At 35.7% G+C, this 25,749-nt stretch overlaps 1 protein-coding gene across 4 annotated transcripts in view; it reads right to left on the reverse strand.

Moving 5' to 3' along the window:
• sm (smooth) overlaps positions 1–25,749 on the reverse strand; it is a 287,193-nt gene that overhangs the window by 44,973 nt on the left and 216,471 nt on the right. For 3 of the 4 annotated variants that reach the window (XM_053765034.1, XM_053765035.2, XM_053765033.1), the window contains 2 exons: positions 14,527–14,614; positions 9,599–9,693 (listed from right to left, as the gene is read on the reverse strand). In XM_053765034.1, coding sequence (XP_053621009.1) covers positions 9,599–9,693; positions 14,527–14,614 — 183 coding nt within the window. Of the gene's footprint in view, positions 1–9,598; positions 9,696–14,526; positions 14,615–25,749 lie in introns of all 4 variants that reach the window. The other variant, XM_064436843.1, reaches the window with a different exon arrangement.

Below are 25,749 nucleotides of genomic sequence, written 5' to 3' on the forward strand. Positions count from 1 at the left end.
TTATCGAAACGTTATGAAGAAAAAACCGGGTTGCACTCCGGGAGTGTCGGCAGAAGTGAAAACTTGAATATTAACGTTGTGAATTTGTGACATTTTACAAATTTTCGATCAGGGTCACGTGTCCTGACGCGAGTTTAACATTTTTACCCATCACAAAAAGTGCACAACGCCTATAAAGAAGTTTTCACTTCAAAAAATATCGATTTTATTCGTTACCTAGTTTAAAGGATTTGACAATGATTTTACAACCGGCCGCCTGCCTGACGTCAACCCTCCTTGGGAGTGTTATTGTTGCCTATCAGTTATTAAGGCTATGTGTGTCTTAGTCGCCTCGTACGACATCCACGGGAGGATATGGAGTGATTCTATTCTAGGGCAACATATATAACATATAGGTATAAACATCCAAGACCCAGATCAAATAATTGCGTATACCAAGCAATACAATTCATTCAATTTCAAAATTATAATCTTCCATCTTGACCTGACCGGGGATCGAACAGGTACCTCCAGTGTAGCATTCCGTCATGATGACAACTACGTCGAGACTTCTGATTGTTTAATAGAATTTACGAGTTGAAGAATCCCCTTTGTAAACAAGATCCATTTATAGGTAAGTACCGAAATTCATTCATTCTTAACTCTCACCATTTCCAATTTTATCCGTATCAATGTAGTCTCTGTCATATAAACTTTTATTTATACAAAAGTGCTACCATTGAAGCAATATACCGAAACTAGAAGGTAGTTGTACATTTTATTACGGACAGTTTTCCTTCGATGCTCTCGTTAAAATTTAGTATATGACACTGAACCGAATCCAAATGGAGTTTGCAAGTATAATTTTTGTATTAAGCATTTTCGGAATAAGCTTGTTACTATTCAATTTGAAAATTACTGTGAAAATTATGTTTTAAACGAAACTTAACATTGTTTCTATACAGTTGATGAGTAGTAATTGGACAATATTTTAAAATTTAGGTAACTGTGTAGGAATTAATTAATTAATGAACTGATCTTATTGAAAAAATATGGGTAGGAAAAAAACAAAACTTTCAAAAATATCACACTTTTGTTTTCACACGCATCACTCCTTAATTCCAACTCCACTCCAACATAAATAAGCGAAAGTTACCTGCGACCAGAATATGGTATTTCTTGGTAAAAAAAAATACTGGAATATATATTAAATAATATTCCTCAAATTACAAACTACTAATATTTTTGAAATAAGTACCATTGCTGAGAATAAATGCCGGTAGAAAATCGGTTAAACAAAACATTGTCCGGCGCAAACCCAACTTAGTCATTGGTTTGAACCGAACGTTTTGAAAAACAAAACTAGGAAAATCAGTATTATCCCATCCCAGTAAAGTATTCCCAAACCTATATATACCTGTGACCAATTTCCATTGCCCCGCAGTGTACATTACCGTACGTGCGACGTTTGGCGTGTGTAGAGTCCTTAAAACTACCAGATACCGTTAGAGTCGAGTAAAGGAGCAGAGTTCCGAGTTTTGTTGGGAATGTTACCATTTTTGTTTATTGTGTTATAACAGTTTTGATGGGAAACCGTTAAAAGGAATTTAATATGCAGATTTTCATACATCCGACTAATATTATAAATGCGAAAGTTTGTGACGATGTATCTGTGTATGTATATTTGTTACTCTTTCACGCATAATCTACTCGATGGATTGTTATGGAATTTGGTACACTGGTAGAATATAACCCGGAATAAGACATAGAATACTTTTTATCCCGGAATTCTCACGAGAGCGAATAATTTACAAATCAATTTATTCACAAAATATAAACATACTTTTTGGGAATAGACTGGGCAAAATTCTGATGAACCCATAGCTAAAGAAACAAGTCAATATATAACCGAAACAGCTGTAATGTGAGCAAAACTTTTGGAGATACAAATTTTCGTATATCGAAAGCCCCGAGCAAAGAATATATGTTTATTTAAACGCGAGAAAGTAATACGGAAGAGATATATCACAAATATTTACTTATGCTTCTGTGTTTATACTGACATTGGATGTTATTCAATGTAAGTTTTGACATGTTTATTAAATACTGTGTACTGTAATAAAACATTATTTTACAATTAAAAAACGCCGAACACAGAACAGGAGGTGGAGAAGAACAAGACAGAAAACGGACCCTGGGCTCCAAGACTTTATAGCTGTGGAAGGTATCGCGAATGCGCTCAGATCATAAGAGAGTGTAAGAACCGGTCATTTACGTGACATCATAGATGTCACAGATATGACATCTTTTGATCGCGTTGACTTAAAAGTTTAATTTTTTCAGCCAATGATTTTTCCATAAACCTTTCGCTCATCTTCCCGTATTTTTTCCGTCGCCACAGAGCGTCGGAGCCACTGTCTCCCTTGTTCTTCTCCACCTACTTGCTCTGTCTTCGATATCTTTAGAAGGGTAAATGAGCAGGTCTTCCACTTCACAAGCTGTTCGGTATCCTCAGTTGTTTATCATCATGACATCATCTCACGCATATCATTTCTGACATCAACACTACCTCTTCACACAAGTCTGCCCCTTCTGCCTGCCAGACAGCATCACCCATAATCAGTCGGGTATAAAATAACCTAGCTTTCTTCATTATAAAATCTCCTTAATCCAATTCGGAACTAAAATCGAAATGGCCCACAATGATAAAAATTTAATGCAACTTTCTTAGCACCCGAGTAGGACAGTGTATTAAATATGTACAGGGCCGTAACAAAACCCGCGTAAAATATAATTACGCAACATTTTCCCATTCAAATGGTCGGTTAATGTTAAACCAGACTCATTAGGCTTTTATCACAAAATGGCGATGGTCTAGATGGGTAGCTAGCTCAGATTTTGTTGTCAGCTTTTACTATTACAACTTAAATGAAACAAACGTAAAGAGCGATTTATTTTTCCATTTGACCCTTAAAAGTCTAAATTATAAATATTATTACTTATGACAAATTAATCAGTGTCAATTTTTTAGGACATCCTTGTGCGTAATACTTTCAAAAATAAATAACGACGGTTACCTCAAAACCTTTTTATTGACCGAGCGAGCGAAGCGAAAGACGTCTAACATTCAGCTTGGGGCAAAAATACATTTTTTGCATGTATGTATGTATGGATGTTTGTAACGCGATAACTTTCGAACCATTGCTCCGATTTTGATGAAATTTCAAAGGTATGTAGGATATGCCAATATAATTTTTAAGTTCGTGGGGCATGAAAATCGGTTCAGTAGTTTTGGAAATAATCACAATCTTGTAAAAAAATTATTGCGTTCGCGAGGTCTAAGTTCGCGGCGAACAACTAGTTTAATTAGTTTTCACAGAACACACAGAATTTCATTACGTTAAAATCTAAATAAATGTAGGTAGTAATTCTGTACTTTAACTAATTTGGATTGTTACTCAACACATCGAGAGATGCGTTATTCTCATTCGTAATGTATACGGAAAAGGTTTCCTTGCGAAACGCTCGCATTTGGTAACACAACGTTACGAGTTCCGCATGAAAGAACAAAAGGCAGGATTCCTTATGTCGTAAAAAAAAAATACGTCAAAAGTCAAGCCTGAGTTTTCTATTTCTGGAAATACTTACCTAGTTGTTCTCTATCCTTTTACATATCGAGTGTGATATTGCTAACAGTGCTAGCACTGGTATTAGATTTTATTAGAGTCAATTTTGTCAAATGCCTTTAGCATTTGACATGACTTTTATGACCAGTTACCGCCATCTAGTGTCAACACGCACACGCGCTATTCTCTCTCCTATATGTACCCTTTTATACTCAGTTGTGATGCTTCGAAGCCAAAGATTCAATAAGAAAAAAACGGTTGAAATATTCATTAATCAATTCAACCTTTACCCGTAGACAAACAAACCTGTTCTATTTTTAGGAGAATATTCTGTTACAGCGAGATCTACAATTCGACTTGGGGCAAAAATAAATTCAAATTCAAATCATTTATTCACAAATTAGACCTTCACAGGCACTTTTTCTCGTCAATTTTTATATTTATACTTATTTCTCACAAGCTACAAACTACTGGCATTTCGAAACGACCACTGCTGAGAAGAAATGCCGAAAGAAACTAATTTGAACAGTGTTGGTCCCTATCATGCCAGAAGGGCGTACCATTATTGTTTCTTACAATGTTTTTTCTAATAATATTTAAAAGTACATAGTCAAAAGGTATATCAAAACAGGTTATGATTGTGATCCGAGTGCTGATTGTAATATATATATCGATGTGAAACACAAATTAACTTACATAAAAAAATATGAGAAACGAGATGACCAGTTCCCTCTGGCAGCACTCGTTCACGAGTTGACAAAATACATTTTTTGTATGTTTGTAAGGCCATAACTTTCGAACCGTTGGTCTGATTTTGATGAAATGTAAAAGGTATGTAGGACCTGTCAATAGAATTTTTAAGTTCGTGGGGGCAACAAAGTAGGTTAAGTCGTTTTTGAAATATTCAAAATTTTGTAAAAACTCATCAAAATTTATTGTGTTCGCGAGGTCTAGGTTCGCGGCGAACAACTAGTTAAAATAAGATTTAGGACAGATCCAAAAATTACTTAGCTAAATATCTCCCAAATTAACGTATAAAAACCTTATCTTGATTTAAAATGGGAAGACCTAAAGGGAATAAAATATTAACAATATTACGTAATCCAATTCACTTGCGTCTGTCGAGTTAAAAGGCCAAGGCTTTAAAAAAGCACGCCTCATAAATGGCCGCTATTTAGGATTCAAAACATGATGTACGTGCTTGCCAGTTGTAAGGAAAAAGAAAAGAACACATTTTAAACTCTGCGCGCGGTCCAAAATTATATTCTGCTAATCGGTAGTATAAGAGCGTGCGAGCTCTGTTCCCTTTGCTACCCTGTGTTATGAGGTCACAATTTGTGAACGTAACTTTTATGCTACATTTTCGTGCTGAAATTAGAGAAACCCCATGGAGTAGGGTGTTGTGATTCCTTTGTCATTACAACAATTTTGTACAGCACCTAGCTGTTAGAAAGAGCAAAGAGCGCGCATGAGGCGTGGAACATATTGAAGAAAGCCTACGAAGGGCGGAATCTCTTCAGTACAAAGTTGAGTGAAAATCCCTCGATGGAGTCATACCTTCACAAAATTAAGGAGATTTCTCACCAATTGGATGAAATAGAATCGCCTTTGGATGACGAATTTATCGCGGTAATAATGTTGAGTGGGCTCACAGAGGTCCGTAGATCGCAACTACGCTCTGCTACCATGTTAGAAAAGTCATCGATGAATTAAAACATCAGCCGAGATTATTATAACAAGATTATTATATTTTGTTGAGAGTGAAAAACGTATTTAGTATTCAGGCTAGACGGAAGGAGAAAGATGACATTTTTTATTTTTATTTTAGATTGCGACCATATACTCCAACACTAGCGATAAATATCGTGGTGAACAACTAGTAAATATATATTTACTAGTTGTTCACCACGAACTTAGACCTCGGGAACACAATAAATTTTTGACGAGTTTTTTCAACATTGTGATTTTGTTGCCCCACGAACTTAAAAATTCTATTGACAGATCCTACATACCTTTTAAATTTCATCAAAAGTTATAGCGTTACAAATATACATACATAGAAAGAGATAGTCGGAAGGTCTGGTTCTTTTAGGTATCTCCGTCTCTCATCTGAGTATTTTCCCGGTTGCTACCGCCGCCGTAGAGCGTCGGAGTCCAGGGTCCGCTCTCCTATTTTATCTTCTCCACCTCGCGCGGTTTTCATCTTCGTTTCTTAGTCTTCAGTTGTTGTTTGTTATTTGAGCTGATAAGGAATAATAGCTATACTTTTTTTACAGCTTATAAATTGCGAAAATAAGGACATCCAAACTAAGGAATATACTTATAATTTTTGGTAAACGCCAAAAGAGCTATATAGATTTCGTTAAAAGGTACATGGTACAGCAGACTCAACCGTTGTAGTGTTTGAAAGCTGTCATTTTTAATGTTGTCGTTTTTGCAAGTTGCCATATTTGGATGATGTTGTTTTCAGCCGGAGGTGATATTATCCCGAAATCATGGTAGTATGTAAATATATGTACATACATACATTTAATTTTATTTGTGACTATATAGTATAGTACATGTTATAATTACTATTACATGTAGTATGTGCAATGTAACGGTGTAAAATATTGTGTGTCACAAATAAAATTAAATATTTCCCAGAGGCAATGCGAAGTTCCACAGTGTAATAAAATATACAGAGCAAGCAGCGACTACCATCCGATTAGAAGGAAATAAAATTTTCGTGACTCGACTGTTTTATGCGCCCTTTACTGGTACCATAATGTTTTATTGAATTTAAAATTGAATTGAAAAAAATCGATTAGCATCAAATTATCGAAGCTTTGGTGTATGTGTGGTGATTTATTTATTTGTGACATTTTAAACGACATTTTATGAATAATTTTTTTATATAATATGTTAATTTTTTTTAGTACTTATGTATGTGTAGTCTTTCCTTTTCATCCCCGACGCTCAGCGGCTGAGGAAGAAACCGGGAAAACGTTCAGATGAGAAAGAGATTATTTTTTTCATCTTTCATATGTATGACCCAACGGTTGACGGTTAAATAATGGTTTTAGCATGAACTCCCCCTATTATATAATTTACAACAAATTGCTAATTATATTTTGTGCAATCAAGTTTAAATATATAAATTCTCAAATCGGGCATACAAGATACATACAACATTACATAATGTATACCATCCACCAGAGTAAACTTAATAAATGATAGGAATCAAAAGATGACCGCAAAATCTCGACAATATCTTCCCGATCCAAACAGCTTACATTCAAATGTAACTGCCCCCCGTATCGTAAAAGTTGATAGAGCTGAACTCCTAAGGACCCGAACATTACAGCAGAACGTTTGGACGTTTTCAAAACGCCCACTTTACGCCACAATATTAACCCGTATTGGGCGAAAAATTCCCCTCACAATCGCGCTATTAACCGGATCGAAGCGCCTCGATAGTTGGATCGCATTTTTTTACCGTTCCGGCATTTATGGAATGGTTGGACAGATTCTTGGATCAAAACTGATCCATATACTGATAATAATGAGGGTTGTATGAAAAACATACGTCTGTTTAGATGTAGAGAAATTCACGCGGGCGAAGTCACGGGCAAAATCTAGTAATTTATACAATAAGATATTGAATATAAAGCCTAACAAGATAATAGATAGAAATTGAAAATCAGTAGACGGAAAAGGATTTTCTAACACTGGTTAAAAACCTAGAAAAAAATTGGAGAAAATAGATTAATTGGACTTCGATTGCATGGGAATCGGCCTGCTTTGAAAACCGCGCAGACGTTTGCCCAATCATAGTACCGACACAAAACATCGACCGGCGGCCATTACAAAGGTACAGTTTAGCACACAAAAGGGCTATAATGTAGCTTCCTAAATTCGATCCGGTCAAGCTTGTCGTGTACGGAACCCTCGATGTATGTAACAAAATGTTACAACAGGTTGTGTTGTGAGTTGAGAAGAGCACACGGGTGGTGAGGACATATGACATTTTGATTTTTTAAGCGCCATTTTGGAAAAAAGTATTTCCAAATCGGAATGTTGCCTCTGATTTAATTTCTACTAGTCGTCTTTTTCAAAATTGTATCTTGTTTTTGGTGCATTAAAGTGTTTTTAATCACCTCTTACGTAGCGCGTACTCATAATTAATTATAGAAATAAACCACTTCAGCCCATCCGTTGATGCCAAAAAGTTGCTTACAGAACGAGATTTTTATTGGCAAAAGTTAAAAGTTTGCGTGTCATAACCATAACCATTTCTGGGGTCCACAATAGCCAATCTTTGGTATTTCACGTGAACCTAAAAGATTAATGTAACACCCGGCCAACAAAACTTTTTGGAAAAACGCTAACAAAAGACACGTTTTATACTTTTTATGTGTGATTTTTGCGGCAACAATCACGCCCTTTATGTCGTCGACAGCTTTTGAAGTGGGCGGGAAAATATTGCAATTTAATAAATAATAGTTATTGAATTTTAGTACACAGTGTAGGGAGATTTTTATTTTAAAAGCATATTTTATATAAACAACCTTATAATTATAACTAGATTTTCAAATATCTTCAAAATTTCAACAAACTTTTTAATGTTCTTTAAATTTTAAGACGAAGTACATAGCAGGTAATGTGCGATCGTTGTACCAGGCTGGAAATAAATCGAATCGCAACCATCGAACGCGCCACGTCATAATACTATTTTAACGTTAAATTCAAATAACGAACTACAGTGGTCCCTTTTAATCCCAATTCGAATTTCGAGCGCTTCGTCCAACCGCATCGCTTCCAAATCCGAATACCAGTTTTAAACGTTTTAACTTTTAAACAGCAGAAACGGAATCGAGTAAAAACTCCTGACAATGACGTCAAATGAAGCATTCTTTTTCTTTTTTGTGTGCGGAGGAAAATATCGGATTCGAAATTTGAAAACGAGTGTGACGTATTTCGAATACTGGAAAAATTAAGAATACAAAGCACTGTATTTTGATTTCAAAAGATTCTTTAAAATAGCAGAACAATAAACGGTTAATGGTCAAAGTAGATCAATAACTAAAGATTCTTATGAGTTAGCTATTAGTGAGTAGTTCACCATACACATTTAAAGTGAAAAGTGTCTGTAAAGGCCTAATTTCTGTATAAATACTTTGATGCGTAATGTACCTATGCCATAAAAAATACACGCTTTTGGACTAGAGATTAATGCAATTATGCAAACAATTCAGCTATACTATGTGATATAAAAAAGTGATATACGAGTATAGTAGATATTTGCTCAAATCTAACGGAAACATGCCAAGGTACAGTCTTTGGGTAATGTGACACTATAAGTGTGTGTTTACACGGTGTTACATTTCGGGCACTTAGCCGCGGGGAGCCGCAGGTAGCCGGCGTGTTATTAACGTCTTTCAAATAGGTCAAAATCTCATGAGGTCTTCGTTACAGACAGACTGGAGCGGTCGAAACTAGATTTCACTTCCAAATACCGTGGTTACTACGCGATTAAGGGAAACATAGCCTACAAGTAAAATAGCATTCCCACGACTGGTTGATTCACAATATTTTTACGGTGACCCCAGGCTTCGCGGCGTTATAGCCCCGAACACAATCGGGAACACGTGGAGACGAGAAAGTAATTTTATTCCTCCTTCCTTGATAATAGGCGGTATTTAATCTAATTTTGTGTTTGCTGTAGCTTGTCACGGCATAATTTCTGTGGTGATGAAACATGTTGCTAATATCGTATGCTTTTTAATTGGAAAAATCTGATTATTCTCGTTACGATAAAGTTAATAAAAAACCGGATTGCACTCCGGGAGTGCCGGCAGAAGTGAAAACTTGAATATTAACGTTGTGCATTTTTGACATCTTACGAATTTTCGATCAGGGTCACGTGTCCTGACATCGCGACATTTTTACCCATCACAAAAAGTGCACAATGACGCTAAATAAATTTTCACTTCAAAAATATACCAACTTACCTTTGCGAATTCAATTTTGAGTGTACAGCATCCGGAATATATGTCGCAGCCGTGTAGCGCCTCCTTCGCCCGCGTCGCAGACTCCACTGTTTCAAATGTGTTACGCTGTTAAGGAATACTGTGTACTTCTTTTTGGGTAAACACATAAATATTACGCAATTAACAATACATTATAAATTTCAAACGTCGTCACGAGAGGCATTTTAAAAATAAGCCATTTCCATAATTAAAAAAAAGTTAGCTTGAAGAACATTTTATTCCTAATTAATTCAGTAAAATATAAAACTAGTAAATAATGGAATAATGGTCATATCTTTATACTTTCTGTATTCTATAAATCATACATATCATCAACAATAAATTTGAAATAGGAACCAAAAATTCTAATATAACCCTAACAAACAACACAATACGATTCAAATTTCGAACATCACTAAACTCGAATCGTAAAACTGAAAGTAATCGAAAGCCAATCCATATTGTAGCTAAATATCAAACTGTTATTCCACGACCAAGTTCAGGAGACGTTGCGATTATACAGACCGCACCAGCTTGGCAGTGACTTTATTTTATCTAATAACATTTAGGGTGAGTGCGTTGTGCGGATGAAGAGCGGAGAGATATTTTTTTAGTAAAAAAATTCAAAACAAACTGGATCTCAATAGATCAATTTGGAGTTTGGAATACGAGTTAACACTTTAGCAAAAGCAGGACTTAGCAGTTATAACAATTAAACATCTTATATCTCATGGAGTCATAATCATAAGCATTTATGTAGAATGCGTGCACTAAATTAATATTCCGGCAAAAAGAGCTCTCATCCGCTAGAAAAGAGCCGACTTCCGAGTTAAAAAGTAAGTTAATAAAACGAAGAGTTTCCAAACGGCTGAACACACATTTTCCAAACATAGCTAAGAATACTATCAATGAAATCATCCTTCAAATAAAAAAAAAACGTGTTGCACTCCAGAAAACTGAAAACTTTAATATTAACATTGCTGCCGAACTAAGTAAGAAACTTCAAAAAAACTAGATCAAATTCAGCCGTGTGGCTGCTATAATGCCACAAACAGACATACAAATATACAGACACTTAAACTTTTCTTTTCTAAAAAAATAATAAATTTTAGGAACTGTGAAAACATTCCGCCGATTTCCGACCCACATCTGAATTCGACGAACGCTACTTCAATTTAGTTACAACTTAAATAGTAATTTGAATAAACTCACAACTTCAGTTGCAAAAATGTGATTGGAGACTTATTTTCATTTTATTAAAGGCGAAAGAATATCACTAGCATAAATAAAGAACCAGACGACTAATCGTCGGGATGAAAAAAGCATCAGAAGCAGGAGTTTAATCAAATGAAAACTGAATGATTTAGATACGAGAGATATTTTTACACGTACGTTAATTCGACAATGTATATACTAAGGAACTTACAGATGGGACATTTCAACACGGAATATGGTTGTACATGAAAATATTGTAGTGTACGTTATGATATATGCATGCGATAAAATCCAAAACTACCGGACGAATTCACCGATAGATAGTAAGAATTCCCGAGGAAGGTTTAGGAGTGTAATTTATTATGGTTTTACCCGAACGAAACAGGGATGGGCCGCTAGTATTGCATAAAGTTGTCCCCCCCTCTAGTTGTATTTCTGCACCTTCAACATTGTGCAGAAACAAAGGTCGTCGCTCTTTGACGTGACCTTGGCCTCGCGAAATGTGTGTTTTCACGAAATGTCTATATTATTCTACTCGGTTCTAAATCCTACTAATGTTATAAATGGGAAAGTTTGTGTGGATATGAGTATATATATATACGTTTGTTTTACTTTCACGCAAAATCTACTAGACCGATTGTTATAAAATTTGGTACACGGGCAGAATATAACCTGGAATAACACATAGGGTACTTTTTATCCCGAAATTCCCACGGGAGCGAAGCCCCGGGGCACAGCTAGTTGACATTAAATTAATAAGAACTGTGTTTGAAAATTGAATGTTGTTGAAAATTTTATAGACTAAGAGCCCAAGAGGATTAGACCTTCGTTATAGTATTACCCTCTTATTCGTGTAAAACTTAGCTAAGTATATTTTTGTCTCGTTCTGTCAATGTCCAAAATTGTAATGTGCGATAGTGACAAAACATAATGCTTTAACTTTTTCATGAAAAGGTTAAATTGTAAAGTAGGTATTACTGTGCTAGTCTGAAGGCAGTTAAAAATGATCTGCGATTAACTTAGAGAATAAAGATACCATTTTTAATTTACTTTGCGCTCATAAAAGTAAAACTATCTTTCATATCGATTGTATTATTGCTAACACGGATTTTATTAAAGTCGCCTAAAGGCATCTGACATTACTTTTAGAACGGCAGTCGCTACTACCGTAATGTAAAGATGGCGGTAAACCTACCGCTGTAGGTATACCGCCATCTATACATTATATATATTATTCTAAGTGTAATGTATGAGGGACCTACTCTTAAAATTACTTTATCCAGTTTTGTTTTTAAATTTAATAAAGGTGCAAAAAACAAAAAGTGCAGTGTAAAAAAAGTTGAGTACAAGTGTGAGGTTTTTTTATTGGTTAAACATAAAACACAAAAGCTATAATTAACCCTCATCCAGAAACGACACATTATCTATCTCTGCTTAACTGCTGGCTACTGGCGTCTAATTTACGACGAGCATTCGCCGTTTTATATCCAAAGCATAGATTAGTTAGCGAATAGAATCAATTTTTTACATCGCTTGTGGTTGCGTTCTAGAATAGGACCACTTCGTCTCTCAGTGGATGTCGTACGAGGCGACTTAGCGCCATAGCTTCATAAGCCTGCCTGACGTCAACCCTAATTAGGAATGTTATTGTTGCCAGTCCCTCATGCCAAGGGTACCCCTTAGTCGCCTTCCAAGGGAAGATAAAGACCCATCCGACTGCGTGATGACGTCAAGAATAAGAACGCTATTGTTGTCTATCAGTTGTCATGGCTATATGTCCTTTGATCGCCTCGAACTTCATCTACGGAGTACTTCCAGGACGGAACCACACGACATGTACTCATCTGTTCTCACTATATTCCGTGGCTAAGTCCGAAGCTACTAATTTTATAGCGTGCATTAAATGCAGTAGTTAATACAAGTGCTTAAATGAGTTTTATTTTAATTGGTCGCTTGTAAAATGAAAGTGATTAGTATACTTCTATTATTTAATTTCCAATTCTCACGCTTTAATCCGACTGCTCTCTAAGAAGATATCTTCTTGACGTTTAACGTAAAGAACAATGCCATCAAAAACATGGTGTAAAAAACCCAAGTCTCGCAGCTCAGTTTTTCTACCGTAAAAAGTTGTGAGATCCATGTAATACCAAGTCGATTAATTTATTTAGTCCCTACTTAAGGGACCTTCTGTCTTATATTATTACGTAAGTCATTATCATATCAATATTAAAAATCTTTTAGGTTTTAAATAAATAGATCGACTTGGCCATCGCATGAAAACAATTGACGTAACAGAGCGCCTGTTAAGGTCTATAATTTCTGCATAAAATACTTTTGACAAATTTGAGTAGTACCTAGGTACTCATTTTGCTTCAAGTGGTCATTTTGCGAAATACGCATTAGGTACGCGTCAATCCAAACAGGTTACGGTTATGCCTATAATAAAATGAAGTGGTTGGGCCCATAACCCTAAATCCCAATAAAACCTATCGACCTACTTTGTCTAAAAAGGTGAAAAAAGCACCATTTAATATATGTGTTTATTTACGTTCCGTTTTACTGTTTCAAAGTAGGCTACCGTAAGCTGGTAAAGGTGGGTAGTTAGAATCAGCGGAGCTACTATCAACTATTTATTATGATATTAGCCTAACTAAAAAGTTAACTAGGTATGTCACACTAGCTCTTATACTATCTCCACACCAAAAATCCCCTGAATACATTAATCCGTTTGACGTGAAAGAAAGATAAAAATACACACATTTGCACATACATTTTATAATATTAGTAGTATGGGTATAATATTATATAGAAGTATGGATTAGAACCTCCGTTTCCAATTTCTTTGGCTTATATTTGAAATATCATTCATATATGTTTAATTAAAGAAGAACTTTACGTTCGATTCGAACTAATTATAGAAGAAATAAATATTATTTTTATTTAGGCATTGTTGGACAACAACGTAGAATAATAAGTTATTAAATTGCCATCATTTTCAGATAACAAAAAAAACTGCCCATATTGAACTCAAAAAACCAATATGCCTAATCGAAAATTGCAAAGAGAGTCAAAATCTTTACAAATATGAGTCACCGCGTACGTAGCGGTGTTGTGAAATCGCTCAGCTCATCAAAACGCTACAACTCGACCCCTACCAGTAGGAAGCAGCGGAAAAATATACAACTTGAATTTTATGACTCGTTCTATTTCTATGAGAGATTCGTAAAAATACAACAGTTTTTCATGCGCAGGCTAAGCCACTCTTAATAAAGGCATACTATACTGACCGACATTTTAATATACTGTGACTAAAATTATGTGGTAAGATTTATTTATGTAATGTAATGCATGTTAGTGCAATGCATTTTTTTTTATAATGTACTTTTTATGACGAAGAAGGCGAGACTGGTTTTTCTTACACTAGTGACTAGTTTAAAGCAAAAGGCAGAAATCAATGAAGGAACTGCTGAGAATAGACACTTTTCCATGCTCAGAAATGGGATCTAAATCCAAGAAGATCTAGAAGATCGTAACACGATACAATAGACCAACCAGATTCAAGGTATCCTGAACACCAAGGCCTCGGAAGCTCTGGAACAGGCTAATGATCGCCACAATATCTCTTTCTTAAGTGGAAGCAACTTCATTTTTCCTGCTGCTGGTAGTTTAAAATCGATTATACTATTGTAAAGGATATTCAACCATGGCTTGAACGCCATTTTTCTTGAACACGACGATCCTCTGTACTTGTCCGTGCGGTGTGCTTATTGTGTGTATCACGTCCTGTAACAACGGAAATTTTATATTTTAGTTTTTTTTTATACACAGACTAGCTTTTGCCCGCGGCTTCGCCCGCGTGTTTTTCCCTTCAGATATATTTGGACCCTTTAACTAATCTGGTTTCCCCACACAAACTTTGAACCCCCCTCTTTACCCCTTTAGAGGATGAATTTTGAAAAATATTTTCTTAATACCTTTAGACCACATAAGGAACCTACGTGCTAAATTTGAAGTTTCTAGACCAGTCAGTCATTCAGTGTCTTCTTTTATATATATAGATGTGGTAGATTGTTTTACAGACAGATGTTGTTGATGTGGACATGGTGGGATACAAGTTTTTAATGGTAAAAAAAATTACAAGCGGCCGCCTGTCTGACGTCAACCTTCCTTGGGAATGCTATCAATTGCCAAGGCTTTGTCCATTAGACGCCTCGTACGACATTCACGGGAGGATATGAAGTGAAACCACAAGCATAAATTTTAATAATAATAAATAGTATACAAAATACCAGCTGCAAGAAAAAAAATAATAAATTCATTTATTCAGTCTTACTATATTTTGTTAGTAACAATGAGATCTTAACCTACAGATAGTAATAAAAATACAAATCACGTACACGACCTAAATGGAATATCCACCAGTCACTGCTTTAAGATGAGAACTTTAAGAGAAGTAAGTACCTAATCTATTTTCAATTCGGTCCCCTATAACTAAGTCAAGGCCGCATACGGCCCCATGAGATCGACTCGGCTTCGTGTCAGTGTCGATATTTGGAATTCAAATAGCATGCACAATTACTTGGGAGACGTATCGACAACGGATTACACTTAGGGGCAAAATTAATTGGTACCTTATATTTTTGAGTCACCAAAATTGGGTGAAATGATTCGAGCCATCATTATAAAAATTGCCAAGATTAAAAATGCTATTGAAAAACCAGAAAAATACACAACCAAATAAAAGTAACTAACAAGAAATAACATAAAATGTGTTAAAACTAATAAACATTACGGAGGCATCATCATTTTTCTATCCTAATTAATTGAACTTGCGTTATTAATTGTGTGCAATTAAGCAAAGTGTTGCCACACCCGGCGTTAACTTTACGTTAAAATATTTACAACTTCTGCTGACTTGTTCAACTTTGAAGCGTATTTTTCCCAGGGTGATCCCAGAGCAATTTATTAAAGCTAATTATCTTGGAAAAATATTATAATTAAGAAGATACTTTCAAAGAAAGTATTTAATAAAAATACTTTTTTCGCAGAAAGTATTATAAATTATAATAATATTATATAAGTAGTAAGTACTTACGGGAATTATTTGGTTAAGTACGTGATTTAGGTTGCTATTGTCTTCAATTTCGGAGTTAAATTAAAAAAAAAAAATTACATATACATATAACAGAACTTGAAACAGGCCCAGTTGAACGAAAGGCCGACCCCAAGTAATAAGAAGAGGCACAGAAAGAAGAAGATTAATTTCAAACAATTCAAGTACATTAATTTCATTAATTCATAACTCCAAAGTCATTGAAATCTCTTAAACTTTCCAAGCGGTACAATCGCTTACGTAATATTTTAGAAATTTGGGTTCAATTTACCTTCATACGTCACAAAATCAACTCAACAAAATCCTATCATCATTACATAATGCAGAAACAGAAAACGAAAAATATTGAATTCGAAATTTTATTTATGTGCCGGAGTGCGGTCGTTTCCTCGTACACTGTTGAGCACTCAATTCTGCCCGCGAGTGTACTATGCCACGTGCGCGCCAATATCACACAGCCACTTGTTGAAATTGAATTCCGTTCCTTTTACATCGGCTAATAACATTTGCAACTGGCGTTACTAAGTTTTTTAATAAAATTTTATTGTGGCCGTACCGCGCTACGGGAACGGTTTTATTTTAGCCCGCACAATACAATGTTGCGCTGGTGTAGTGCATGCAAAATAGTGAGCGCAGCGAAGGGCTCTGTTGTAATGTCCATGTCATGACTTTAAGACCCTGGTCACGACGAGACGAGGACATGACTATGAAAAAGATTTAGACTATATTTACTACATTACCTCTAGATAGGCTACTAGTTACTAAAACTGAGTACAATCTTGTCTTTCAGGCAAAATCCTGACGTGGTCACGCATATCAAATGCGTGTCGATGGTCTGATAACTAAGGAAACGAGAAACCAAAGTAAGTGAACAAGATCCGGACGCTTTATGGCGGCGGAAGGAAACGAGAAAACGATAAGACGAGAGAAAGAGTGAGACATTTGGGAATACTTGATGCGAATAGAACTTCCGTGGCACATGGAAATTTCGGAAAATTAATGTTATTATTATTTGCAGGTTATAATAAAAACTGTTAAGATTCTATGATAAGATTAAACATCCAAAACGTTAAGATCGTCTAGTCTAGAGTCGATTGAGTTTTATAATCCTAGAAGGGTTGTAATAATTGAATGAATTTTTATGTTTGAAATGTGTAACTAATTATGTGCTTCTATTTTGGAGCTCTTAAATTTTTTATTAATACTATTCCATTCAATTAGATACGAAGTGAACACATTTGTGCGTTATTTATTTTGCGCCAAGTGCGTCCCTTACTAAGTTTGCAAGTGTATTCAGAGTTTCAGCTTTTTAAGTAGGGTTTTTAGAGAGTAATTTTGCATTATTACACTATATCGGAGAGATTCAGATGTATACTGAATTAAATAAAATAAAAACAATATTGCAGTAATGGTACTCTGAATATTCGTTCACTAGGCACAAACACAACGGACTAGAGGTAGCCACGTACTCCACTCGTCTGCCTGCTGCCCCGCCACATAACTTTTGGTATTACAAGAATGAGATGAAAAAAAATTCTGGAATCGAGCAGGATTTGAACCTACGCCCTTATCTATCCGTGACAGCGCTCTTTGCATTTTTTTTCCAGTGGTTTTGCTTTGTGGTCCACCTACCAAAAGATGTTTATTTGAGTGTTGTCTACTGACTTCATCCAATCTCGCGCTCAAAGAGTGGAAGCTGTTTATTCTCTCATTTCTCTCGGCGATTGCTGCATGTGATGTCGCAGAAAGTGGGTTACGGATCTCAGACACCTGTTAAACACACGGTCGCAAACGGTGGCACATATTCGGGACGTTCCACGAGAAATTTTTATTGAGGGAAGTCACTTGTATCCCTTGCTCCTTTTTATTATAGACTAGTGGCCCGTCCCGGCTTCGCTCAGATAAAACCACAACGAATTATACACCTGATCCTTCCTCGTGAAAAACTCTATCTATTAAAAAAACCACATCAAAATCCATTGCGTCGTTTTTAAGATATAAGGATACATAGGAGCAGACAGGCAAACAGCGGAAAGCAACTTTGTTTTATACTATATGTTTAATATGTCTTAAGCTACATTTAAGCCCTCCTGGTTTCTAGTGTAACGTCACATTTTACAAGCTTTTTTATTCAACTTGCAATATATGCACGTAAACGGTAACTATGTTTGTTCGGGTGGAATCTAACAAATCAATGTTAAAGCAGATATATTCTCACCTACACATATTTAATTTGGATGACAGTTCACAAAGGCAAAAAGATAACAGGTGTTTCATTGCTTGGGGTGAGACGTTGCATTTTAAACGTCTAAAATGTTGTACATTTTTTTCACTAGCCGTGTGTAGTGGATCATACTCGTACACGCCTCCTACATGCGCATCAGTTGACTACATCTTAAGACATTTAAGCTTTCAAATTTCGTGCAAGCTGCAGCTGAGTAGGTATGGATAGCACGTCATATTTTCACATCGAGTTTTCATACTAGCTGGATAAAATTGGCATTTTATAAAATTTTATGAATTTTAAACTTGATTAGAACATAACAATCACTGTCTAGTGAGATTGTGTTAAAAATAAATATCAGATTTATTTAATTATATGCGCCGATTTAAATGTATCGATCAAATAATGGTAAACCCCTATAATAAAGTAAATTATTTTAATATTACACATCAACATTATTACATTTGACGACCTCGGTGGCGCAGTGGTAAAGTACTTGCCTCATTCCCGGGTTCGATTCCCGGCGGGTCATGGTGGAAAATTATCTTTTTCTTATTGGCTCGGGTCTTGGATATTTATATATGTATTTATGTATTGGTCTATATATGTATTTGTTGTAAAATATAGTATCGTTGAGTTAGTATCCCATAACACAAGTCTCGAACTTACTTTGGGGCTAGCTCAATCTGTGTGATTTGTCCGTATATATTATCAATTCAGTCCTTTTCCGACTACCGCTGAGCATAAGGTTTCCTTTCGCGTACGTAAATAAATTCTAAATAGTTTTTCATAGCCTGTATTTCTCTGTGACCCACAGCTGGCCAAACGTCCTTCGGTATGCTGCCATTCCAGGAAACCATCCATGTCATCCAGCCATATCTTTCGCGGTCTTCGGTTCATTAATACAGTCATAATGATGGAAACTTAAAGCGTAGAAATATATAAAACTAGCTGCGCTCCAGTACTTCGCTCCTGTAGGAATTTCGGGATAAAAAAAACACCCTATGCGTTATTCCAGGTTATATTCTACCCATGTGGCAAATTTCATAAAATTCTGTCCAGTAGATAGAGTAACAAGCATATATCCTCACAAACTTTCGCATTTATAACATTAGTAGGAAGTTACCAGTAGGATCTACATTAGAGGATATTGCAATTTCAAGCCACCAATGGGAAGCCGCGACGCGACGCGTCACTCACCTGCCGTATTACCCGGGTTTCGACAAAGCTGGATCCCAGACTATAGTCAGAATAGAACGCTTTTGGCTAATTTGTGTTTCTAGAATTCTGACCGATTTTAAATCCAAACCGAACCAGTTATGCGACTCACGACTAGACGTTATTAAATTAATGTTTACTTCACTTACATTTGCTGAAATAAAGGGGTGTAACGTTTTCTGGGTCAACATCAATTTGAGAATTATTGCGTGTATTGACTTTAGTTCGATTGTATGCAGATAATTGTGCATACAAGTGAACCCTCTTAGTTTAAGAAACGTAAATATTCTTGTAAAATATTTTGATTAAATCCAAATCCCAACTAATATTATAAATGCGAAAGTATGTTACGTTCTTCACGCATTATCTACTGGACCGATTGTTATAAAATTTGGTACACGGGTAGAAAGTTATTTGGAATAACACAAAGTACTTTTTATCCCGAAATTCCCAACGGAAGTGAAACCCTGGGGCACAGCTAGTATTATAATAAAAGTAGTTGTGATATTATATTGTGCTAATGTTTGTAAAGATGTGGTGATTTATGGTATACATGTGGGATACGGGACAAAGAAAGGCCAGACAATCGGTTATAACTTTGAAATGAAATATTTTTATTTAAGCGTAACGCGACACCAGCGGTTGTCTCGCACGATCCCATAATATGGCTACCCCTATGTGTCTCGTTCTTTCATTCATCACCTCTCATTCTCTGACATTTGTTCAAAAACATGCATATTTCAGGTTTCACTTGTTTCAGTTTACCCAACTATATGTATATGACATCAATCGAAACACAGTTACCAAACATGGAATCCGCGGAGTTGCCTCTTAGACTACGTCAGTTACTCGATAAATTATCGGCACCTCCGAGAACAGAACTCCAAGTTGCAAACTTGCTCATCTTCAAAGGATGTACGGATGACACTCAATTTCGGCAAGTTAATGCAATATTGCATTTGAACAGGTATACAAATTGCATATTGATATAGACACAAGAATCTATACATATGATAAAACTGTAAGTTGGCTATGTCTCTGATATTAACTTTCACTGTTTATTCCGCTACAACATTTTAACGACTGAACCGATTTTCATAAAATTATCTATGACACAAAAAAAACTATCGGTTATCGAAAATCGGTTTAGCCGTTTGGGAGCTACGATTGATTAAACTACTTTCGATTACTTGATTAAACAAATGACAACTTCACTGCTGAGTTCAAATTTTACAACTTAATTTTTTTAAATGATTATACTATCGACAGCACATCAACCAACACAAATTCATTACATATTGTCACCCCTATTACTATAGCAGAAATAACCATGCAGGGTAACTTAACATGCGGTCTAGTGTACCTAGGTATCATCAACAATAGCCATTTAAACCCACTGCTAGGGCACTGGCCTTCCCTATGGATAGATAAATATTTATGGTACCTAGTACCATACTCGTAATTAAAAGCTTAACCATCCTACGTTTGCTTTTCGCTCGGGCGGTTATTAAACTGTGGGCCGTACGCTTTGTTTTTGCACGCGCCTCTACACTTTTTTATCTGCCACGTTTAATTAATATTTCGGAACTGTAAATGAATGTCTGTACACAGGAGATATTAAAGAAATTTATATTTAATTTAATTTACTGGCTAATAGTTTTTCTGGGTCTAATAGAAGCACAAATAATTATTTTAAAGATTTTTTACTGTATGTAATCGAATGTTTGTTTGTTCGCGCAACACGCAAAAACTACTGGATGGAATTTGAAGCGGTATATAGCGGATGGTTTAACTTATAATCTGGTATGGGTTTCACCGCGATGCGTTGCTCAGAACCCAAATACCAGATATGGACAATAATAATTTATACGCACGAGAGCCACCGGCAAAAGCTAGCTATTAATATATTTTAGGGGAAAAGAAAAATCTCACCACAATAAAGCACTTGAAAACATATTCTAAGATCCCGAAGGAAATAAATGTTTTGTTTGCTCTTCCCCTCGGTCGGACACAAAAGACGACATTTCACCCCCTAAGGGACCCTTAGGGGGTGAAATATGTAAATCATCAGGATCAAAGGTTACTTGCCAGTCAAAAAATCAGGGGATCCTTATCGAGAATTTTATTGCTAAAAATGATGGCAATTTTATTCAAGTCACCTAAAGGCGACTGACATGACACTTACGACTATCTAACCTTAACCTAACGATTTTGAGATAAAATGAACCATTTTATTATTCTAGGCTTTTCTTTAACTGTGCACCAAATAAAAATCTTTACGCAAAAGACCAACAAAAATCCATCCGAAAACTACAGGTTTACTAGTAATATAAATTGATTCACTTTTAACTAAATTCCGAACAGGTTGCTATGATTTCGTACCCACACATCTTTCTCTTCTCATACGGATTCTTATAGAATACAAAAAATAAATAAATACAATCGTCCTCTAAATCGGATTGGAATAAACTCTAAAACGTTATGATTTATTTAATTATTTTTTTGGTCCATCGTAGTGTACTTTATTTGATTTCAATTGGTGGTTGGAATTGGTCCTCCGTCAACTTATAGATAAGAATTTTAGATCCTGTCATCAAGTTTCACTTTTTCTAATGCTATGTTGCAATGTTGTAGGTCATGTGGATGTGCATTATCTCAGATGACAAGAGAACCAAACCTTAGTGGCAAACCCAAAAAGTATTGGCTTGAAGGGCGTCGAGAAAGGGTACGGTGATACGCATAAACTCGTGTTAATGTTCTTGCTCTAAAGTAAAACACGTTTGGTTATCCAATGCAGATCACAGACTAACTTTATTTCAAAAGTATGCAGTGTTACAACTACAAAAAATATATATACAATGGCATACAAACCTATTGTCAGAGCAAAACCTTAGTTCACATACTATAGAATAGGTGTCGCTAGTGGTTACATTTTTATACAATTAAATTCAATCACAACACTGGCAACTAAGGATACCGAAAACTGTGCGAAGTAGCTGGAATAAAATAGGGAACCGGACCCTGGCTTTCGACGCTTAACGGCAGAGGCAGACCGGGGAAACGTTCAAATCACAGAAAGGAGATAAAGTATTGTCTCTCACAATTGGATTCATACAACGGAAATATAGGTATAAAACTGGTAGCAAAGAGGAGTGGGTACGAACCAACAATGTGACAGTCAAAATCTTTTTCATTTATCCAATCCAGTGCTTGTTTGGCCAATTTTTATGTAAAACCGGGTTTTTATTTCACAACACTAGTATATTGACTGACAACTAACGAAATTGTTTTTACAGGCTTTTAGTTAACAACGTTTATGTTTTGTTTTGGTTAATTGATCGATTTAAACACTTCCTCGCTTTTCCAAATACTCTTTCCCCGAATATCCCAAATACTGGGATAAGTGATTTCTTTTCCATGTTCCCGTCCGACAATTTCATACTTCTTACTAATTTCGTGAATGCTAAAGTTTTTTGCTAGATTGCTAAAGTCTTCTTTGATCGATTGCTAACACTGGTGTCAGATTTGAGTTATTCCGGTCTGATCCACAAAACCGATCCACTACCAATTATTTTTTAATTCCGGTCTGATCCATTCTAATAAACTTTACGATTCCGGTCTGATTCGGTCCTTTAATTATGGATACGTACAGTTCATTGAAAATGTTCCAACGCCCCATTATTTTTCCAGAAAAAAATGGAATAACTAATAAATCTCAAGACTAAATCTTTCTTCAATACTAACAAAATAATTATTTGTTAGACAAATTAAAAAACCCCCGAATTTCAATATTCATTTCGCTACAACTTTTGAACGGCTGAACCGATTTTAAGGAAACATGGCTAAGAACACTCGGGATAAAATTATCTATGACACAAAAAAGCAAACGAAAATCGGTTCATCCGTTTAGGAGCTACGAAGACACAGATTGATACACAGACAGACACGTGAAACTTATAACACCCCTCTTTTTGCGTCGGGGTTTAAAAAGGACTTTCAAACAATTTTGTCATAGACCGTCCTAAAAATGTGTTTTAAAAGTCAGCGGATCCGAACGGAATATAAAATAATTTAAATGAATATCTGATCCAACGCAAAGCGTTAACTTTGTATCGTTAGTCACGATGGATACAATGAAACAAACAATATGTAACAAATATTAATAAGTACTGACACAAATTAGTTTTTTTTAGATTACTAACACACTGGATTCATATTGTCCGAAAATAAATATTTTTATTTTTTTAAATAATTATTCCGGAAAATATTCTCTCTATTCTATCTCTCTCATCTGATCATTTCCTAGGTTACTTCTATCAAGAAGTTGAGCATAAGAGTCCAGGGGACACCAAAAAAAAAATGGAAATAGTCCATCTATTACCCTTGTTGTTCCCGCAAACAAATGTAGTTATGATATAATATTGTGTTACTAATCCCCTGTGTTAAGGGATCAAGCATAATAATATCAATGTAAGTTCTGGTTGTTAGTAAACCGTAAGTAAACCGTAGACATACAACTATAAGACGCGGTATCCATAGATACCGCATCTTATATTCAAACTAGCTGTTGCCCGCGGCTTCGCCCGCGTACATTTTCCACGATGAAAAGTATCCTATGTCCTTCTCCATACTATAAACGCAAAAAATATATGCAAAATTTAAAGAATATTGGTTGAGTAGATACAGCGCGTGAAGAGGTATTACAAACAACTTGCTTTCGCGTTTACAATATTAGTTAAGACTTAAATCATGGTTGTAATTAAGGACGTGAATTATGTTTGCAGTGAAGGATGATGACAACCGTGCGCGAAGTGAAGACGAAAAGTAGGAAAGTGGACCCTGGGTTCCGATGCTCACCGGCCGAGGAAGAAAACGATGATATATATATATATATATATATTTAATCAAATTCATTATTATTTAGCCTTTCATTGTAACAAATTTTAAATATAAAGCCGTTATTTCCAACACTCAAAGTGCGAAAAAAAAAAGAATTTCAGGACAGTTAATTAGGAATATTTCGTGGTAAAATTAATTAAAAACACAAAACCGACGTAAAAAGTTTAAATTTGCGGCCATAATGAGATGTATTGTGTTTTACGAGCCGTATTGTTTTAACATTTTTTTCTAATTTAATTTATAGACACCCTTATCTCTGCGGAATAAGGTTTAAATATAAATTATACCGCGTATAATATTTGCCAGTTTAATATAAACATTCTTATTTTAACGAGATAAGACCCACCGCTGTACAAGCGTCGACAAAAGTTTCGAATAAAATATAAAAAAAATATTTAGGTCCTGTTTCACCACTTGCTGACGATAAAGTATCTGATAACCTATAACTTATCGAACAGATAGCATTAAAATTTCGTTTCATAAGTGTTAGATAAGGCGAACTGGGAAATAACTTGAGGCAGATTTATCTAGCAGTTATCTGCTAGATTACAAATAAAGTGTACTAAGAGTACTAAGAGCCTGTTTAACAACAGGCTCTTAGTACTGTTAAATATTAGCCCAAAAGGTTTTAAAGTGTAAACCGTGGAACTTTTTAGATGACAAGTTATCTTGCATGGAACTGAACTTTAAACTCCGGTAATAAGGGCTAATTTGCAATGATTCTGGTCTGCTACTCACTGTACTATACTTATGTACTGTACAATATTAAATTCTAAGCTTAATTAATGGAAAGGTCTCCAAATGACTGCAGTTTACGAGTTACGAAATGGTCGACAAAGGCATGTGCGTAATTCTGATTCTAGTTCTGATTATTACGGCACATACCTGCAAAATGATATACACGTTATGAATATTATGCATCACACAAGTAGAGAATCGGTACGGAGGGTAAAGTTCATACAACTACGTTTTCGTAGGTACACTACAAGCAGACAATCATGCAGCGTATGTGTGCGTGTCTACTAGCCGCTTGTCGCGTACGCGTCGTAACTGGACGAAACCGGTTTGCGTGCGCTCGGCCACTAGACAAGCTGACCGCACAATGACTGGACTCTCATAGAGTCATAATGCTTCGCGCTCTTGCTTAGTAAAAGTTTGCGAAATTTTAAATAGTGCAAAATAAACCAAATTTTGAAGATTTTGTTATGATTTTATGAAATGCCGGACGGCAACCCGGCTTGGGAGTACCAAATCTTACAAAAGGATTATCTTACTTAGGACCACACCTTATACTCGGTAGTATATGGTGTGGTCCTATTCTAGGGCGGAAACCACAATCCAACCCTTCCATGCCTAACCCTTGACTGGCACATTATGGTAAACACGAAACGCTAACTCTGCGGGAACGAGCTTTTGAAAAGATAATTAATTGGAGCACTGAAAAAAGCGGTTTGTGAAAAGGCA

This window comes from Plodia interpunctella, chromosome 26 (genome assembly GCF_027563975.2).
Source record: "Plodia interpunctella isolate USDA-ARS_2022_Savannah chromosome 26, ilPloInte3.2, whole genome shotgun sequence".
NCBI classification, from domain to species: Eukaryota; Metazoa; Arthropoda; class Insecta; order Lepidoptera; family Pyralidae; genus Plodia; species Plodia interpunctella.